This window comes from Notolepis coatsorum, assembly GCF_963971535.1.
Source record: "Notolepis coatsorum genome assembly, chromosome: 12".
NCBI classification, from domain to species: Eukaryota; Metazoa; Chordata; class Actinopteri; order Aulopiformes; family Paralepididae; genus Notolepis; species Notolepis coatsorum.
This window is the reverse complement of record NC_140176.1, coordinates 47,868,111-47,888,949: the sequence shown is the minus strand read 5'-3', so window position 1 is coordinate 47,888,949 and position 20,839 is coordinate 47,868,111. Positions and strand designations below refer to the sequence as shown.

Here is a 20,839-nt window from a genome sequence, read left to right as displayed (position 1 = left end):
AAACTAAATAACAGATTATGCACATAAAACGCTGAAAACAACCCAAGCAACAATAGTATTTTAATGAGGCTATTATTATTATCATTATTATTTTGCAACAAGTTAGCCCTCTCATAAATGGCACATATAAATGAATAACTAACTTGAACTAACTTAATAGGATTGAAGTGATATTTGGCTTAAAAAATCGGTCGCCTGGCAAAAAAAAAAAAAAAAAAAAAAAGCCAGACGATGTGCATTGGGCCGCGGCTCTCTGACGCCTTATTTTCTGGGCCCCGGCCTGAAAAGTTTGGGAACCCCTGCGCTAAGCAGTAAGCACGGATTCTCTTTTTCAGCAACACCCACACAGTTACTGTACATACATTCACACCTGAGCACTGCACAGTACAACCACAGATTGACACGGTTCTAGTTTTGCCCAGAGACCGTGGACATATCCTAATCTGGTCATGCTACACACACGTGCGCATGTGTCGCAGAACATTCTCAGACAAGATATTTTTCACAGATCTTGAGGGGAGAAAAAGGCTCTACGTGGTTTGACAATGTCAACAGATATAGCATAACATTAATGCAAGATAAGAAATGCAAATGCACTGATGTGAAAATTGTGGCCGATACCGATAACCGATATTAATATTGCTGTTCTGGCCGATACCGATATTTACCGATGTCGATATCTCTGTATAGAAAACACTTTTTTATGATAATCAAATAAAGAGCTATTTTCCAAAACGCATACTTTTTTTACTTTTGTAACTTATTTTCAGAAATGACTGATATTTTGAAACTATTTAAGGCCAAAACATGTAAAAAAAAAAATCATTTTTTTTTAATATCGGATATCGGCCCTATCTTGATATCGGACCGATACCGATGTGTAAAAAAACGGCCATATCGGCCGATATTATATCGGCGGCCGATATATCGTGCATCACTAAGAATAACTCATGTTCTCGTAAACAAGTACAGAAAAACTGTAGGAACCTCCACTGCAAGAGGGCTTTAAAACTTTAAATCTTTCCAACACATTTCACTTCAAGATGCAGTAAATTATAACTTTACTAAACACAAAATCACATCACATTTAATTATTTTCTTAATTTTAACTTGCTGTATCATTTCTACCAACACTATATTGCCCATCCCTACTGACAGTATGTAGGTAGTCCGGATATCTGAAGGTCCTTGACGTGGCTCCTCAGTGACGGTGCACCACTGCACCAGGCTCTGTGGGGGTCGAGCCCCCCCCCCCCCTTTCCCAGTGGACCGTTTGACCCTGGCATTGGGCCAGGTGTCCTTTATCCCATAATACCCCCCGGTTGTGTCCACAGAGTTGAAGGGCCAGATGACTCATCTCCCATTTGTTAACGCAGATCCATCTTCCTCTTGTCACTGGAGCTCGGAGTTGCCCTCCTTGTCCCCGTTCGACAGCAACCTTTTACTTGCGATTTATCTCTCGCTGAACTAAAAATGTCAAATGTTTAATAATAGAGTTTGAGGCAGCACGTCGTGAAGGTACCGCCTTACAAGTATGTTCACTCCACGAGCTACAAAGCGCCGGGAAATCGCTAGTTGTCGATGGAAGTCGACGACATGAAGCTATTGGCGCGGGGCCTGACGTACGGAGCTCCGTGACGGTGTGCGAGGTGACTCGTCTCAGTGTGACGGCTTCTGATTTGGAATTGACCCAAGCTCATCTTTTTCTCTCACGCTCTTAATGACGCTGTGAAGCGTTAACGAATCACAACAGAGAGAATGATGTCTCTGTTGAAACGGTTCCATCCAAGAATAGAGGAGAAACGGGCAGATCCCTTTAATATCATCGCATTGCCAAAAGAATTGAGCTAGTACATTGCTGTCACTGTTGGACCCTCCAGGTATGTAAGCTACGTAAGCTACATTTGGTTGAGATATCACAACAGTCATACTGATTAACGACGTATGTCCTTGGTGCTCGAGCCACATTTCAAGGGTGACTCGGCATCAGTGCAGCCTGCCACGCTTGAGCCTTGTGTAGCTTGTCAGCCTGTTGGAAAACAGAATAGAACTAACCAGTGAATCTTGTCTGCTTAATTATACACCGTATAGAGTGACAGGAACCCTCTTCCGCTTCCCCCCTCTCTCTTTCTCTCCCACTCCCCCCCCCCCCCCTCTTCCTCCATCTCCCCAACATTCTCTGATGTTCTCTCTCTCCCTCTCCCCAACATTCTCTAATATTCTCTAGGGGTGGGAATCGCCAGAGACCTCACGATACGATGCTATCGCGATACTATCGCCACGATACGATAGTATCGCGATACTAAATATATCGCGATACAAGTTTCAAGTTTCTTTAATAGTTGTCATACAGAAGTACAGAATACTTTCATACAAAATGCTTCTTACTGTTACGCTCCAGAGACTGTGCTAGACAAGATAGTATCAAATAACATAGTATAGCATGTAATTTAGAAGAAGAAAATGAGGTCACAGTGTTCTGTATAGACATATGTACAATGTTCTGAGTTACCATATAATATACAATACTATGCAGTGTACTAATGTACAGTACTATATAGTGCAAAGCAGAAATGGGATGAGGTACAATTTAGGTACAATTTACAGTAAGGTGTATGAGTTGTAGTGCAATCCTTCATCAATAAATATAAAGTGTGGGGAGTGGGTGCTACAGTGTGTTTGTTTAAAGTGGGTGTGTGCTATAAAGTGTGTGGAGTGGGTGCTACAGTGTGTTTGTTTAAAGTGAGTGTGTGCATGTGGATGTGTGCGCTATGTGCGTTTGGTGGTTGTTGTTGTGTAGTGTTCATTGTTCATTTAGCAGCCTGATGGCCTGGGGATAGAAGCTTCTTCTGAGTCTTTCTGTGCTCGCCTTGAGACTCCGGTATCGCTTGCCTGACCGCAACAGTTCAAAGAGGCAGTTGTTCGGGTGACTGGAGTCTTAATAATGATTTAATGATTGTGAAATATATATATATTTTTTCTTTTTTTTTGGATCACATTTTATTTATTACCTTTTTTCAACTGCAAAGTAAAACTGTCAACATGTTTTATCTAATAAAATAAAGTTCAGTCTGTTCATCTCACTTCAATCATTTTTATTGCAGAACATGGTATTTTCTCAAGCAGACAGATGTAAACACTGTAATCTGTGTTGCATGTACCTGACAAACTGAACTGTTTGTATTACAGTCATATTCCAACTTAACTGAATTCACAGACAGTGTTTATAATTTTAGAGGGACATTAGCTTTAAAGCAGGGGTGGGCAACTTTGTATATGGTGAGGGCCACTAAATGTTAGGGGTGGGACGATACATCGATCCAGATCGATACATCGATGTAATTATCAACGATCGAATCGGATTGATGCAATGTAATAAGATCGATTCATATCGATACTCTTATTTTGAAAATCCTGTGGCGAGTCTCATATCCGCCCAAGAACAACAGCAGTAGCTCTGTGTGTGTAGATGTTACAGCATAGCATTCTCCCTTTCTGTGTGTGTGTGTGCGCGCGTCTTTGGAAAGACCAGATGAGGTCAGAGGAGTTTGATGTTTAAATGTTATTTAAACATAAACAATATAATACATAATAAATGTAGGCCTATACATGATCATGCAACATCAACAAATTGTTGTAGGAACGGTTTGGGAGAGGGAGGTAGGGAGGGGTTTTAGGTTGTGAGTTTTGAGTTCCAAAAAATGGAGCTTAAAGTTTAAAGCTCAATATATCAAAACGTGGCACTTTACAGTGAACAGGAGGTCTATTTGTATTAAAAACAATAGATTGATTTTCCTTTAAATGTCTGGAAGAGCTCAAAAATACAAATGTCAAATGATATTTTCGTTACCGTTTTTTAGTTGATCTAAATGTTACTGATTGTGTTAAATGGGCATATGATATCATCTCATATCGATTGCAGGCACCTGAATCTAATCTAATCGTATTGTATCGTGAGAGACTTTGTGATATCGGCAAATATCGTATCGTTGTCCAAAGAATCGATATCGTATCGTATCATGATGAAACTGGTGATTCCCACCCCTACTAAATGTCCACACTCAATCTGGGGGGCCGCATTGTTTATCGGCAGTCCCGCCAGTAGTACCCCATCACTCAAATAGCCCATAATAGTCACAGATGTGATAAATAAGGCATATCAACTATTATAATTTGTTGTAACTTTGTTTTTATTCCATTTCAAACGCATTTAGTAATGCTTAATTTCAACTTTATGAATTTATAAATACAGCTGAATTTGAAAGTATTGCTGTGTAACCCAAATATATACAAAAATGACCAATTATAATTAAGGCTTCTATTAAAATAAATGTATGAACTTAAAACCCACTGCTCAACAAACACAAAGCAGCATTCCTGCTGCATTTCACTACAACAGTAAATCAAAAGTGCAATAATAAATGATTTTGTTAAATGTATAAACTTTTATCCTGCTACTAAACAAAACATTCCTGAGTGCTTCATATCCATAACATGCATTTCAGTGTTATCTGAACACTACAAAAGTAAACAAGTAGCCAAGTGCAATACTCATCAGAATAATGAATTCCTTTTTGTGCAATTCTACATGCCTCCCATTGACCCTTTATCAAACTGGCATGACATTCACCCTCCCCCCACAGTGGGTCAATAATGGTTCTGTCTTTAATGAGACACTTGTGGTCTCTCCTGTTGTCGCACAATAGAAGGAATGTCAACTTCAATGTTTGTGCATGCGATCTGCATCAGATGAAATAACGTTTCATTTTTGTGTGCATACTTCTGCTCAGAAAAGTGCTGGGACGGCGTGGTACCGCGTGGCATGACCACTGCACCCCTGATTATTAGTGACCCACAATAGATGGAAATTATGTTAGCGAACTTACTTGATGTATAATGCAGTGCAGCATTGGACACTCAACGGCACTCTGCCTTAGAAGCCCGGAGAATCCTGTGTGTTTTCCTTTCATTGCGAGTAGGGATGGGTATCGTTAGGATTTTATCGATACTACTACTCTTATCGATACTGCTTAACGGTTCGGTACTTTATCGATACTCTTATCGGTTCTTTTTGATTATTTTTTTGCAAGAAAAAAAGACAATTAATTAAGAACAGAATCGACATTGCTTTATTATTTATACAACTTAATACTTTATAAATAAGTATTATAAATAAATATAATTTCTTCAGCAACAGCAGCAGCAATGTTCTTTTATATAACTTTATAAATAAATATAATAAATGAATGTAATTTCTTCAGCAACAGCAGCAACAATGTTTTAAATGTGTCTGACTCTGAATTATAGACTTTTTATAATAAACAACAAATGCAAAAGGCTAACAGAACTGTGACACTCGTTCACCCTATCCTCTGTCATCCTTCCTCTAGCTGCTAGGGTGAAAGGACTTTGGGTGGTGGAGGGAGGTAGAGGGAGGTAGAGGGAGGATGTGTGGTGGCCCTGGGCTCACTGGCCTGGGACACATTGGTGGCTGACGCCTCAGCTTGACTATCTATAAAAAGTTTTTAGATTGTAGTATTTGTAGCTAAACAATTATTTTGTTTATTAGCCTATTTGTAATAATTCGTTATTAGCCTAGGAAACTCCGTATCTTGGCTTACCGGCTGCAGTGGACGTGGATGCAGATGGACCACTGCGCGCAAGGCAGTCGAATACGGCGCATTTCTGCACGCTAATATCATGTTTTGCCAACAAATGTTTTGATAGGTTGCTCGTATTGCCACCCTTACTGGCAAATGTTTTGTTGCACTTGTGGCAACGTGCATTGTCGGCATTGACCCTTGTAAAGTATATCCATACTTTAGAACGCTTCGCTCTATCCGCCATGATCACGACTCAGTGCATGCAGAGCTGCTGTCTGTGTGCAGCGCGCTATAGCACGGGGCGTCGGGGAGCACTTTCATTAAGGAGTACCCGTATGTAGTACCCGTATGTCTATGTGTAGCACTAGCGAGCGACTCGCGAGGAGTGTGTAATAATTGACTCGCTGGCTGCGGCTCGCTTCTCGTGCAGAGACAGAGAGAGGATCGTTCGCAACTTTTAAATAATAATAATAATAATAATAATTTCTCTAGAGTATCGATAGCAGTACCGAGGACGTCGGAGCTTATAAATACTCCGGTATTTTCTAATATACTACCGGTTCCCGTTCAAAACCGGGGTCCGGGGGGCATCCCTAATTGCGAGTGCTCCATCGGTAACAACAGCGGACAGTTTATCAAACCCCCCATATTGCTGCACGGCACTTTCAACAGCGTTGAATATGTCCACACTAGGGCTGACCCCTATTAGTCAAATATTCGACTAATCGATCGAAAGGAGCCATAGTCGACTGCCAACTCTTCTTAGTCGAATGCAAAAAAAAATATATATATTATCATTTTTAATTTTATTTATTTTTTAATATTGGCCTGGGGCCGCATGGAGCGTCAGTGAGGGCCGCCAGTTGCCCCTCCCTGGCTTTAAAGCAACCTACGGTACGTACAACTCTTAAAAGTATGTGCATTGCAGTTTGTGGGAAATCACTCTGGAATGGTCTAGATGCGAATCTAAAATTAAGCAATAATATCAATACATTTAAAGGTAGCTATAAACAAGCACTTATGGACACATATAAGAGAGGCGCTTGAGCAGTAATGTGACTGCCTATTATTTTTTCTCATTTGGATATATAAAAAACTGTACTTTTATTTACTTTTTGTTATATTATTTTTATTTTTATTAAATTATAATGTCATATTGTAAGGAAGGGGCAGGGCTTGATAAGTTGTTTTACTTCCCCCTGTTCCTTCTCGAACACTTATTGTATGGAAATAGTCTTTGACTATTTACCTTTTTTGTTTTTTAAACTTGTTATGTTTCTATGTTTGAGACAAATAAAAATCAAATCAAACATGTGTGTGGACTACTGTACTATTACAGGTATTGAAATGAACAATGCAACTTCCTTATACACATTTTTATTTTTATTTTATTTTTTTATGAATAATTAAATATCGATACTTGGCGTCCCACTCCCTGTATCGATACAGTATCGCCACGCAAAGTATCGCGATACTACTACGTATCGATTTCTTCCCCCACCCCTAATATTCTCTATCTCCCCCCCCCCCCTCTCTCCCCTCTTCCGCTTCCTCCCTCCCTCTCTCTCCCCCCCTCCCCAACACTCTCTGATGCTCTCTCTCCTCCTCCTCAGTACACCTAGTGCAAGATGACGGAAGAGGTGATAGTCATCGCCAAGTTTGACTACATGGCCCAGCAAGACCAGGAGTTGGACATCAAGAAGAATGAACGCCTCTGGCTCCTCGACGACTCCAAGTCCTGGTGGAGGGTTCGAAATGCCACCAACAAGACGGGCTTCGTGCCCTCCAACTACGTGGAACGGAAGAACAGCGCCAGGAAAGCCTCTATAGTCAAGAACCTTAAAGACACACTAGGTAAATATCATGTTGTGTTTTCTCTAATTGATTCGGAACCTTAAAGACACACTAGGTAAATAGCATGTCATGATTTCTCTAATTAATTAAGAACCTCAAGGACACACTAGGTAAATATGTTGTGATTTATCTAATTGATTAACCCTTTAACCTCTTCCACCCGGAGAGAAAATCCGCCTAAAATAAATGGAAAAGTAAATGGAATATTGCTCCACTTCTACAAGGTCCATTTTCATATTCTTGGTATCTAGGGACATCTATAGACCTCAGTGAATGTATTTCCAGTGTCAGAAATATTGTGTCTATTACTAGCCTTGCTTAAATTGTGATGAAACAAAGGAGAATATGAATTATGATTTTTCCGGTACCGCACGGGTGGAAGAGGTTAAGCCTGAACGGTCCGGTACCGAGATTGATATCACGCCATTAATAGATGAATACAGAATGTATTAATTAATGTTGCATTTCTTTTTCAAATGTAGCCAAGAGTAAAGACCCTAACCCTGTCAAAACAGAAGTCAACGTGTATATTTTCAGCACTAACGTCTAGCAAAAAAATGGTTGCAATCTGATGAAAAATGTCAGAGATATTTACATTATAAAAAAGTATCTGTACTTATAGTAGATTTCATTCATGGGGCGCCTGGTGATACTAAATCCAGATTGAACTCTGCCATTCGGAAAGGGGAGATTTGGCCCGATCCATAGATGTGTGACTTAGCCATAATAAGGTCATTTATAGGCCTGATATTCTATATTCATATTTCAAATTGCATGCGTCTGGATGGCAAAATTTAGTACTGTATCACTATCTACAAAACCCCCTGTAAATCATCTGCCCTTTATTCATTTGCTTAGATGTTTTGTACACGTGATCTCAAGAAGGTGCTGAATGTTTATTTTCTTTGGTGTTATTCACCGTCAAAGATTTAAAAAGAAAATGTATATTCTCCTTTGGTTCATTACAATTTACTCAAGCCTAGTAACAGACACAATATTTCTGACACTGGGTATACATTCTCTGAGATCCATAGATGTCCCTAAATACCAAGAACATGCAAACGGACCTTGTAGAAGTGGAGCAATCTTCCATTTAGGTATGTATTTTTAGGCAAATTTTCAGAAAGAATTAAAGGGGACATGCATTATAAATGCCTTTTTTCTGTGTTTAGCATGGTTTTATAGTAATACAGGTTAGTATCAAGGGGTCTGTGTCTCTAATTACCATATTCACTCATCAGTCTAGTCTCGAGTTCACGAGATCCTCCCTCACTCAACTAAACTGTTCTGATTTGACGGTTTCCGTGACGTTAATATAGCATTGATTTGCATAGCTCCGCCCCTAGTTGTACTCTCCTCCACCGCCCACATCAACCATTATAGTGCAGAGACCAGAGACCGCATTGTAACCCGACACTTCCTCAAATGGGGTTTGACAGGCAGAGAACGAGCGAGAGGGAGAGAGAGAGAGGGACGGTGGGAGGGACTGCAGAAGTGTGTGTAAATGTGTGTGCGCCATCTCTCTCCCTTGTCGGGGACACACACACAAACTTGACTGCATGTGTGTCGGGGACGTAGGCATAGTGTAACCCGACACTTCCTCAAACAGGGTTTGACAGGCAGAGAACGAGCGAGGGGAGAGAGAGAGAGAGGGACGGTGGGAGGGACTGCAGAAGTGTGTAAATGTGTGTGCGCCATCTCTCCCTCGTCAGGGACACACACAAACTTGTCGGGGACGCATCTCCTCTCTCCCTCGTCGGAGCATTACCCACAAACTTGACTGCGTGTGTGTCGGGGACGCATCTCTCCTCTCTCCCTCTCCCTCTCTCTCTCTCGCTTGCTCGTTCTCGCTCTCTCTCGTATGTATCACGCTGTGTGGGTGACTGTCACTGAAAGCGCTTAGGGGCGGAGCCCATCCAATAACAGGCTGAAATCCTGAGGCTGGAAAATTATGCTTTTGAGTACTCCATTAGAAATATAAAACAATGATTTCTTTTTAAATAAACCTTACAGATGTCTTCCATAGACTCACAGGAATTGTGTAAAGTTGCCCAAATAGTGCAAGGAATAGCAATGCATGTCCCCTTTAAGAGGTTAAAGACACACTAGGTAGGACGGCTGGGTAGCGCAGCGGACTAAGCGCCTGCCTACCAGAGACACTGGTATCGAATCCAGCTGTCAGCGGTACCTCCGCCTTGGTCGGTCGTCCATACTAACAGAATTGGCAGTGTTAGCGGGTGGGAAGCCGGTGGGGTGTGTATCCTGGTCATTGTAAACAGTGACTCCTACAGGTCGGTCGGGGCGCCTGCTCAGCGAGGGAGGGAACTGGGAGAGGTAGTGTGATCCTCCCATCATGCGTTACACTCCCCCGGTGAGAGTCCTCTCTGTCGGGTGAAAAGAAGCGGCTGGCTGACTCCACATGTATAGGAGACATGTGATAGTATCTATCAACCCTCCCTAGGCCAGCAAGTGGGGGGGAAATGCGTTCAACGACCAGGAAGGGAATTGGCATAACGACTAAATTGGGATGGGAGAAAAATACAGAAAAAAGGGGGGGGGGGAAAGTAGACAAAAAAAAAAGTCACACTAGGTAAATAGCATGTCATGATTTCTCTAATTAATTAAGAACCTCAAGGACACACTAGGTAAATATGTTGTGATTTATCTAATTGATTAAGGACCTGCTAACAGGTTTACAGTCTCTCTGCTCATTCTGGTTTATTTTCAATCATTCAATCATCGCTATAGACATTTACTTTTCTCTTTGTCTGTTCTAAAACACGTTTTATGATGGTTTCCGGTGTCACCAGGAAAGCGTGAGAAGAGCTTCCTTCATCTAGGCCAGCTCATATGGCTGCTTTTGATTTTGACCATATTATTGCTATATGAGATACCACACAGGCAGATGGTCTGCTGTTTCCTTATCTATCGCAGCTTCAAGCCACACACAGCTTACATTTCGACAGCCTCTCTACAGTATAGCAGCCATCCTTTTGTCATTTGCCTTGAAACACTTGTTCAGGTAAGGTGGTGTCTTTATGTCTTATAGTTCATGGTTTTAAGATGGGTGTTTTCTTTTTTCTGTTTTTAGTCCAAGACTGTACATGTCTCGATAGTAGTGTAGACATAGTTGCAAAGTACATACTAGTAAAATACAGTAAGGTTAGTAGTTTTATTTTTTCTCAGATATTGATTGAAAAAGTGTGTTTTTAGTTGACTGCAGAAATTGGGCGTGTTTCGGCTGTCCCCCAGGAGCTCGGATAGTAGTGAGCCAGAAGTTGCAGGGCGTAGGGGTCTTGAGGATGATGGTAGTGGGCCAGAAGGTGCAGAGCGTAGGGGTCTTCAGGATGATAGTAGTGGGCCAGAAGGTGCAGAGCGTAGGGGTCTTGAGGATGATGGTAGTGGGCCAGAAGGTGCAGAGCGTAGGGGTCTTTAGGATGATAGTAGTGGGCCAGAAGATGCAGGGCGTAGGGGTCTTGAGGATGATAGTAGTGGGCCAGAAGGTGCAGAGCGTAGGGGTCTTGAGGATGATAGTAGTGGGCCAGAAGGTGCAGAGCGTAGGGGTCTTGAGGATGATAGTAGTGGGCCAGAAGGTGAAGAGCGTAGGGGTCTTGAGGATGATAGTAGTGGGCCAGAAGGTGCAGAGCGTAGGGGTCTTGAGGGTGTGTAGTTAGAGGCAATTGACCAGAGGTAGGAGGGAGCCGCTCCCCTTGTGTGGCCTACTTTTGTCTTTGTCTTTGTCTGTCTTTGTCTGTACATCGTACCTGAGCGATCAAAGCTGTCAATGTCATCCTCTCCTCTTTGCAAAGTCTGAACCGGATTTCAAGCGGCACAGGTGTCGTCCCTACTGTCTACAGTACGGTAATAATTCTGTGCACAGCTCGGTACCGGAGCGCTCAGAGCCACATGTGGCTGCGTTACCTGAGCCAAGGTTAAACATTTTCTTCGCTTACTTCTGCTTGATGACAGATAATCTGTAATTATTTTGTTTGATAATTGCTGTGTATATACGCTGGCCCCTGGCGGAGTGCATATAGTCTTACCATCCTGCCAAACGGACTGTCTGTCTGCTTGTCTCATGTGTTCATTTGATATCATAATCAAATCGAATCAAATTTATTTGTAAGGCCCGACAACACACGTTAATGTCCCCATGGGCCGTACACTTCTTCTTTAAACAAGTCAAGAAGAAACATCACAATAAGTCAAGAACAAAACAAGAACACCATAAGGTCCAATTTTATTTTAATAAATTCAAAATAAATAAATGCAACACTTTGTAGTGGGCGGAGATGGAGTAATAAATACATGTAGTGAGCATATGCATACATGGTGACAGTAGAATCATAGTATATAAGAAAATTGTGAAATAGAGTAATAGATAGAACTACTGCAGGCGTTTGTATACAGGAATGGATACAAGACAATAGCTCAGAGCCGTATGCCCCGTGGGGGCAGGAGAAGTCACTCAGAGGGTTCAGCACTGCAGGCCAGACAGAAGATGGTTCTCCTATGTCTGCAGAAAAGCAGACAAGGGAGCAAATAGACATCCTAACTAAACTAGACAGATTAATCTAAGGGTCAGTTCCCGACCAGGTGAGATCAGGGTAGGTTGAAGGAGAGGGAGAAAAGATGGGTCTTAAGCAGGGATTTAAAAGCTTCGACAGAGCAGGCGCCTCTGACGACGGCAGGTAATTTGTTCCACAGGTAGGGAGCGCGGTAGACAAAGGCTCTGTGGCCGGTGGATTTCTTTTTAACCCTAGGAATCGATAGAAGCCCCGCATTTTGTGAGCGCAAAGCACGAGCGGGCAAGTATCGAGAGATGAGATCGGATAGATAGAGCGGTGCGAGCCCATTTAAAATGTTGTAGGTGAGGAGCACTTTAAAGTCAGATCGGGCTTGAATAGGAAGCCAGTGTGTAGGGTGGACAAAACTGGTGTGATGTGATACAATTTTCTAGTTTTAGTTAGTATCCGTGCAGCCGCATTCTGAACAAGTTGAAGATTTTTTATGCTTGAATTAGGTAGGCCTGAAAAAAGTGCATTACAGTAGTCTTGACGTGATGAGACAAAAGCATGAATTAGAGTTTCAGCATCAGCCAGAGTTAAAATGGGGCGAATTTTTTGCGATATTGCGAAGATGGAAGAAGGCAATTTTGGTGATTTTTTTTATATGTGCATTAAATGAGAGGGAGGAATAAAAAATTACTGAGGTTTTTTATGGTGGAGCTCTGGGATACATGACAAGTATCAAAGTTGAGGGATATCCATGCAGTCAGTGTTGTTTATGGTTTGTAAAGCTACGGCAATATGCAACCTTCCCTTAGGGGCGACAGTGGCTCAGGAGGTAGAGCAGTTGTCTGGTAATCGGAAGGTTCCCGGTTCTATTCAGGCTCCTTGAGCAAGACACTTGACCCCTAACTGCTCCCAATGAGCAGGTTGGCACCTTGCATGCTTGCCTCCGCCGTCAGTGTGTGAATGTGAGGCATACGTTTGGATAAATGCAGACCATATACCATTCCCTGTTCTCAAGAGTATCCATAACAGTATGATGGGTTGATCCTGTGTGTTGGTGGCATTTTCCACATAGGTCTCATTAGATGGAAAGTTAGAAACCATGATCTTCAATTATTATCCCAGGCTAGGGCTGGGCGATATGGCCAAAAACGTTATTGCGATAAAATTATAAAATTATTTTCATATAACTCGATATCGATAATTATCGTCGATATGTCTGTCAAGTTTAATTAACTTCTTATGCCCGGCGCCGATGGACGGGCTATTAATAGACTTGTTTTGCTGCTGCGAATGTCTCGAGTAGATGTCGCCATCAGTCCGCGCACGTTAGCAGTTAGCCAGAGCAAGCAGTGTATCCCATGACGATGTACTAAATATCCCTAAAATACTCCGTTCCGCCCCAATACATTGCAACGACGTCCACCGTATACCCCACACTACTATAACCGTGGCGTCGGAATTCACGCCACACACACACTCGGCACGTAAACTATAAAATAGCGCCGTGCAAGCTAATTATCCTAGCCAGCCAAACTATAAAATTGTGCCGTGCAGGCTAATTATCCTAGCCAGCCATGTTTCCAATGTACTAAATATCCCTAAAATACTCTGTTCCGCCCCAATACATTGCAACGACGTCCACCGTATACCCCACACTACTATAACCGTGGCGTCAGAATTCACGCCACACACACGGCACGTAAACTATAAAATAGCGCCGTGCAAGCTAATGATCCTAGCCAGCCTTGTTTACTACCCAGAGGTGCAGCGCGGGTCTCCTTCGCTCTCGGCCATCTCCTTCACTGATTGGTTGTTAGTTTCAAGTTTCAAGTTTCAAGTTTCTTTAATAGTTGTCATACAGAGGTACAGAATACTTTTGTACAAAATGCTTCTTACTGTTGCGCTCCAGAGACTGTGCATGACAAGATAAGTATGAAATAAAAACATAGTAAAGATTAGAAGTAAAAAAAGAGGTCACAGTGTTCAGTTTAGACATATGTACAATGTTCGTAGACGTAGTTACCATACAATATACAATACTGTGCAGTGTACTAATATACAATACTATATAGTGCAAGGCATAAATGGACGAGGTGCAGTTTAGGTACAATTCACAGTAGGTGTACGAGTTGTAGTGCAAATCCTTTATCAATAAATATAAAGTGTAAGTGTGTTTGTGTGATCTAAAGTGTGGAGAGTGGGTGCTGCAGTGTGTTGTTTGTTTGAGTGAGTGTGTGCGTGTGGGTGTGTGTGCTGTGTGCATTTGATGGTTGTTGCATAGTGATTATTGTTCGTTTAGCGATTATTGTTCGTTGTTCGTTTAGCAGCCTGATGGCCTGGGGATAGAAGCTCCTTCTGAGTCTTTCTGTGCTCGCCTTAAGACTTCGGTATCGCTTGCCTGACGGCAGCAGTTCAAAGAGGCAGTTGTTCGGGTGGCTCGAGTCCTTAATAATTCTCTTAGCCTTCCCCTTGCACCGCTTGTTGTAAATGTTCTGGAGGGTGGGAAGCCCCCCTTCAATTGTGCGTTCGGCTGAACGTGTCACTCTTTGTAGTCTGCTACGGTCTTGTGCAGTGCTATTCCCAAACCAGGAGGTGATGTTGCCGGTCAGGATGCTCTCTATTGTACATGAGTAGAAGTTCCTAAGGATCTTCTGACTGACTTGGAACTTCCTTAGGCGCCTGAGGAAGTAGAGGCGTTGTCGTGCCTTCTTCACAACACTGTCAATGTGTGTGGTCCATGTCAAGTCCTCGGATATGTGGGCTCCGAGGTACTTGAAACTGTTCACTCTCTCAACCGGTGCCCCGTCGATGCTGAGGGGGCTGTAGTCCTTGACCCCCGACCTCCTGAAGTCCACAATCATCTCTTTTGTTTTGCTGACGTTCAGGGAGAGGCAGTTCTCCTGGCACCACTGTGACAGGTTCTCTACCTCTTCCAGGTAGGCCCTTTCGTCGTTGGCAGAGATCAGGCCCACCACTACTGTGTCATCAGCAAATTTGATGATGGTGTTGTTGTTCCGCTGTGCTACGCAGTCATGTGTGTACAGGGAGTAGAGGAGGGGGCTCAGAACACAGCCCTGGGGGGCCCCTATGTTGAGCGTGATGGATGAGGAGGTGCAGTTGCCGGCTCTTACCACCTGGGGTCTGCCCGTCAGGAAGTCCAAGACCCACTGGCACAGGTCATAGTTCAAGCCCAGGTCCCTGAGCTTGGCTATGAGTTTGGAGGGGACTATGGTATTGAATGCTGAGCTGTAGTCGATGAACAGCATTCTCACATAGTTCCCCTGCCTCTTGTCCAGATGTGATGCTGCTGTGTGCAGCACATGGGCTATGGCGTCCTCCGTGGACCTGTTGGGGCGATATGCAAATTGCAGAGGGTCCAGGTTGATGGGGAGGGAGGAACAGATGTAGCCCTTCACTAGCTTCTCAAAGCACTTCATGGCTATGGAGGTGAGGGCTACAGGGCGGTAGTCGTTGAGGCAAGCGGGCGTAGATTTTTTGGGTACAGGGATGATGGTGGACTTCTTCAGACAGGTGGGGATGACAGCCTGTTCCAAGGACAGGTTGAAGATGTCAGTGAATACCGGGGCCAGTTGGTCGGCACAGACTTTTAGGACGCGGCCGGGGATGCCGTCCGGTCCTGCTGCCTTCCTGATATCCACTTTTTTAAAGATCCGTCTCACCTCATGCTCTGTTACCCTGAACACTGAGTCTCCATCAGCAGACCCCCCCCCCCCCCATTGCCGTGGTTTGTAGGCTGGTGTTGTTATTCACAGCCTCAAACCTCGCATAGAAGGAGTTGAGATCATTTGCTAAGGAGATGTCACTGTTCAGTTTGAGGGGGGTTCCTTTGTAGTCTGTCATTGTTCTGAGGCCCTGCCACATGCCTCTAGAGTCAGCCTGTTCAAACTGAAGTTCAACTTTATCCCTGTAACGCCGTTTTGCCTCTATTACTGCTCTCCTGACGTTGTATCTTGCCATCTTGTGTTCTTCCATGTTGCCTGTCACCAGCCCGGTGTTGTATGCTGATGTGCGCACTTTCAGAGCCTCACGGACGGATTTGTCTACCCAGGGCTTTTGATTTGGGTAGATATTAATTTTGGTGGAGGGGATTATTACTTCTACCTGAGTACAGACATAGTCAATCACCGTTTCGGTGTATTCGTTAATATTGGCTGTGTTATCACGGAATACACTCCATTCTGTGCTTCCCAGCACTGCTTGGAGTGACTCCACTGACGTCACGGCCCAACGCTTAACCTCTCGCGAGACCACCGGCGTTCGCTTGAGACTCTGTTTGTACTTTGGCAAAAGGAATATGGCGGCGTGATCGCTTTTACCGAATGGACTAAGAGCCTGTGACTTGTACCCATTCTTAAATTGCGAGTATACATGGTCTAATATGTTCTCGCCTCTGGTGGGACAGGTCACATGCTGATAGAAATTCGGCAGCACCTTTTTAAGACGCGCGCTGTTGAAATCCCCCAAGACCAAAATGGCAGCGTCAACATTAGCTGCCTGGAGTTTGTTTACCTCGTCGTGAAGTTTTGAAAGTGCGACCCCAGTGTTCGCGTGTGGTGGAATGTACACTCCGATGAGGATGATGGACGTTAACTCTCTTGGGAGGAAGAAGGGTCGACATTTTATCGTGATAAACTCCAGGTCTGGGGAGCAGTGGTTAGACAGTTCCTTTGTGTTGCCTAAATCGCACCACTCCTTGTTTATCATGAAGGCAATGCCGCCTCCTCTCGTCTTGCGTGTGCTCATATCGCCCAGCCCTATCCCAGGCTTGAATTATTTCTTCAATGAGAGAGAGAGAGAGAGAGAGAGAGAGAGAATTTCTTTCTTTTCCAAGACTGCTTTGTGTTGAGCACCCAGCTAAATGCTTATTATTCTTTTTTAGAGTACCATCTAACGTAGAGTACCACTGGTAACACTTTATAATAACACTCAGTTATAAGACCTTTATAAGGTCGTAATTCGTAAATGTACTCACAGAGGCCACGCCGTGCTGCCCGGAGCAGGAAGTAGGGCTTCACCGCGGTGTGTCAAGGCACCCGCGGGTGTAGAACAGGCAACCGTGGGGGGGGAAAGGGGGCGTGATCATTTTTAACTGTTCATTTAATGACTAGGCGTCCGTTTTCCAGTAGCATGAGCTAACTTCACGTTTCCATACAGTTTATAACTCACCGATGAAATCAGGATTTATTTTCATATCCCGGACTCGAGCCCCAATGTATACCTTTTCCTGTATTAATCTGAACCGCAGTAGAGTACAGGGGAGCGTTCTCCTAACTCCCGGGCCGAAGTGCCGGTCATGTAACTTGCTCAATGTTATTGACTAACCTCACGCAAATCAAGTGCTGCCTCTCTAACGACCCCGCTACACTCTGACTAACGTTTCCCTAACCCCTACTATGCTCACTTCGTTAACATTATCATAGCTATTGTGATCTGTAATGTCAACTCGATAACCTTAGCTTTGTTTGCAAACGTTAGCGTTCGCTATCTATGATGTTAGCTATTAGGCTAGCTATCTATGACGTTAGCTATTAGGCTAGCTATCTATGACGTTAGCTATTAGGCTAGCTATTTATGACGTTAGCTATTAGGCTAGCTATCTATGACGTTAGCTATTAGGCTAGCTATCTATGACGTTAGCTATTAGGCTAGCTATCTATGACGTTAGCTATTAGGCTAGCTATCTATGACGTTAGCTATTAGGCTAGCTATCTATGACGTTAGCTATTAGGCTAGCTATCTATAACATTGAGCTATTGGTGGGCGGGGATCATCCCTATGTTCCCCGGGTCCTATGTTCCCCGGGTCCTATGTCCCCCGATTGATTGATTAATTGATTGAACATTTTATTTATTTATATTATTTTATTAATTATTAATGTCCGCCTTGTTTCGAACTGGTTAAGCTTAGGCCCTCTTTCGAAGTTGTTTAGAGTTTGGAATCAGGGCTGGTGGTCTAACATTATCAATCAATCAATCAATCGGGGAACATAGGACCCGGGGAACATAGGACCCGGGGAACATAGACATGCTCCCGATGGGCGAGCGCCCCGTTACGACGGTCATTTCATGTATGGACAAGGAGTAATAGTGATAATCTAGCGTTGATTTCAGGATGATTAGATAATCATTATCTCATCATTAGAGCCTCCAGGTGAACAGAACACTGCCGTGTTGAGGGCAGTCGACAAAACATTCACAATCACAAAAGTGTTTATTGCCAAGTAAGTTCACACACAAGAATTTGTTTTGGTTCTGACAATTAAGGTAGTACAAATTTATTTTATTTGAATACATAATCTAAATGAAAAGAAAAGTACAATAGGATATAATATAGGACAGGGCTGTACAAAATACGACAGCCGAATCCCGTCCAATCTTTCGGCGTCGACTAAAGACTCACTTCTTCAACCATTATCTGAAATGATTAAAAAAAAAAAAAAAAAAAAAACCCTGACTAACCTTACTGTCATGCACTTGCCCTAATAAACTAACCTACACTGTAACACGCTACACTTTGATGAACATTTTTACTCAGCTGATAAGAGTTGTACCCTTCTTGCTGTCTTGTCGTACAGAACTTGTAAGTCGCTTTGGATAAAAGCGTCAGCTAAATGACTAAATGTAAATGTACAATTGTGCAGGATGTAGTAGAGTATATACACTCAATTAGAATAAAAATACAGTACATTCCTCATAGCTCTAAAATAGTTATTTGAGGGTTTGGCCTAATTGTACAAAGTAAAAAAAAAAAAAAAAAAAATGCCAAAAGCACAAATGTTGTGTGCGGAAGGTTTTCAATCAATAGTACAGTGAGTAGTACATGTTTAGGCCTGTGTATGTGTGTGTGTCACGGGCCACAGCTGTGAGGCTCCCACCTCTCCTCTGCCTGTCACTGCCTCCATGGATCACAGGTGAGCAGATGTCCAGAAGACAGACAGTCTCATGCATACATACATACATACACATACACACACACACACACACACACACACACACACACACACACACACTGACCCTACGTACACAGGCCAGGGGCCGTCAAAGGGCCAGCTGCTCTCAATTGGCCCACAGTACTCGCGCACGCACGCACACACCCACCCACCCAGCGTCAACTAATGTGAAACATGACCTAACTCAAAAGTCCCAATCAAGCTCTTCTCTTTAGAAAATATCATCACCCCAAAGGCTGCTCACTTGTTAAAATGTTTTGCCAACTTTGCGTTCGTTTGATCCCACTTATTTGAGTTTGTTTAATGGATTTGGGCTATTTACGACTGGTGAACTTGGCAGAGGACGGTGTTGTTTTTGTTGGTGTGTCTTCAACATGTGTGGGGGTTGAAACCAAGTGAGAAAAGCGGTGGCCCCCGGTTTCCATATCTCATGTGGGAGGATGGGAGACTATTCTAAATCCTTGGCTTATAGCTGGGTGTGGGTTGGTGTCATCATTCAAAGCATGTGTCATGGTATGAGCTATCTGCAGATGGCTCTTTGTGTGCGTGTGTGTTCTATTGAGTTATGGACAAAAGAAAGTGAAGACTTTTTGTGTGTGGGGGAGGCTGAGTAAATCTTTGGCCCGTCCTAACTTTTAAAATAGGCCATTTCAGGGTTAGCAGAAAGACTTAAGGTTCAAGTTAGGGTTAGGCACACTGGATTAAGGTTAGGGGCTAGGGAAAGAATGTCGTCAATGGAAGGCCCTCACAAGTGGGGTAATCCAAGAATGTGTGTGTGTTTGTGCATCGGTGTTTCCTGGGTTTGTTGTATGTTATGAGCGTGTCTCCACAGGCAACTAGCACCATGTGACACGAGGAAGAAGCTGACTCACCCGAAGCGCTGTCCAAGCAAACGCCATAGAATGTATCTATTTGGAAAGACCCTCTTTCATTTCTCGTGCGCCCTCTGAATGGTGATGAAATGGCTCCTTCCTTCTCTCACTCTTTCTCCCTCCCTCTCGGCCTGTCCCTCACTCGTGCTCTCTCTCTCTCCCCCCCCTTCCCTCTCCACGAGGCCTCTCTCTACTCTGCCTTCCAGAGTTGGACTATAGAGGCCTCTTTTCTCCCTGCGCTTCCATTGGCTCTCCCGGGTCACATGGTGACTGTTATCCGCCCAGTTCTTTGGGTGTTCACATGGAATGACTCCACAGCTGCAGTGGGAAGGGGGCCGGGAGAGAGAGAGTGAGGGAGAGCGAGCCCAAAATGGACATGGCTAACCTATTCAAACATTTCTTTCGTGAGTTTTTTTTTTTTTATCTTTTAAAACTTTTCTTGGATGTTTTCTTGGAGTTTGTCTGAAGGGTTCTTCTGTTGGCTGTTGTTGGAAAGAGCCGTCGACCTGCGTGTTTGTTCTGTGAAGTTTTCAGATGTTTTTTTTCTTCTTTTTTCTCTCTCTCCCCCTCTCTTCCTTTCCTGGCTTTGCGAGGAGGGACTTTTAAGACGGTCCCTAGTTAGTTGAGTGTATGCAAATGAATGTGATATATTTAGCTTGAGTAAATAAGGATTTTCTTTTTTGTTCGCTGTGTTCGTTGTGTTCGTTGTGTTAGTTGTGCGTTAATACACAGAGAGAGAAGGAAAGAAAGAGAGAGAGGGCGTCTTCACAGCCTTTAGAGGTTGTGTCTGCGTTAGCGGCTGCAGAGAGACTGGGCGGATATGCTTTTGAAAACTCTGCTACTGAGCCGAAGCCTGTAATTGCCTCAATACTCATTCTCTCTCTCCGTCTCTGTCTCTCTCTGGCCGCTTCTTTCTTTTTCTCTACAAACACACACATGCTGTAATCCTCCATTCTTCGCCCCGTCCGTCCTCTTAGCGAGTGGGCTTGCTGTTCACTGGATTACATTATCATGCTTGAGAGA

General features: G+C 43.5%; 1 protein-coding gene across 2 annotated transcripts in view; it reads left to right on the top strand.

Moving 5' to 3' along the window:
- The window catches only part of nck1b (NCK adaptor protein 1b), a 142,351-nt gene that overhangs the window by 75,104 nt on the left and 46,408 nt on the right, over positions 1-20,839 (top strand). The window contains exon 3 of one of the 2 annotated variants that reach the window (XM_084326694.1): positions 7,217-7,457. In XM_084326694.1, the coding sequence (XP_084182820.1) occupies positions 7,232-7,457 (226 nt within the window). In that variant the 5' untranslated portion in view covers positions 7,217-7,231. Of the gene's footprint in view, positions 1-7,216; positions 7,458-20,146; positions 20,221-20,839 lie in introns of those variants that run through there. The other variant, XM_084326695.1, reaches the window with a different exon arrangement.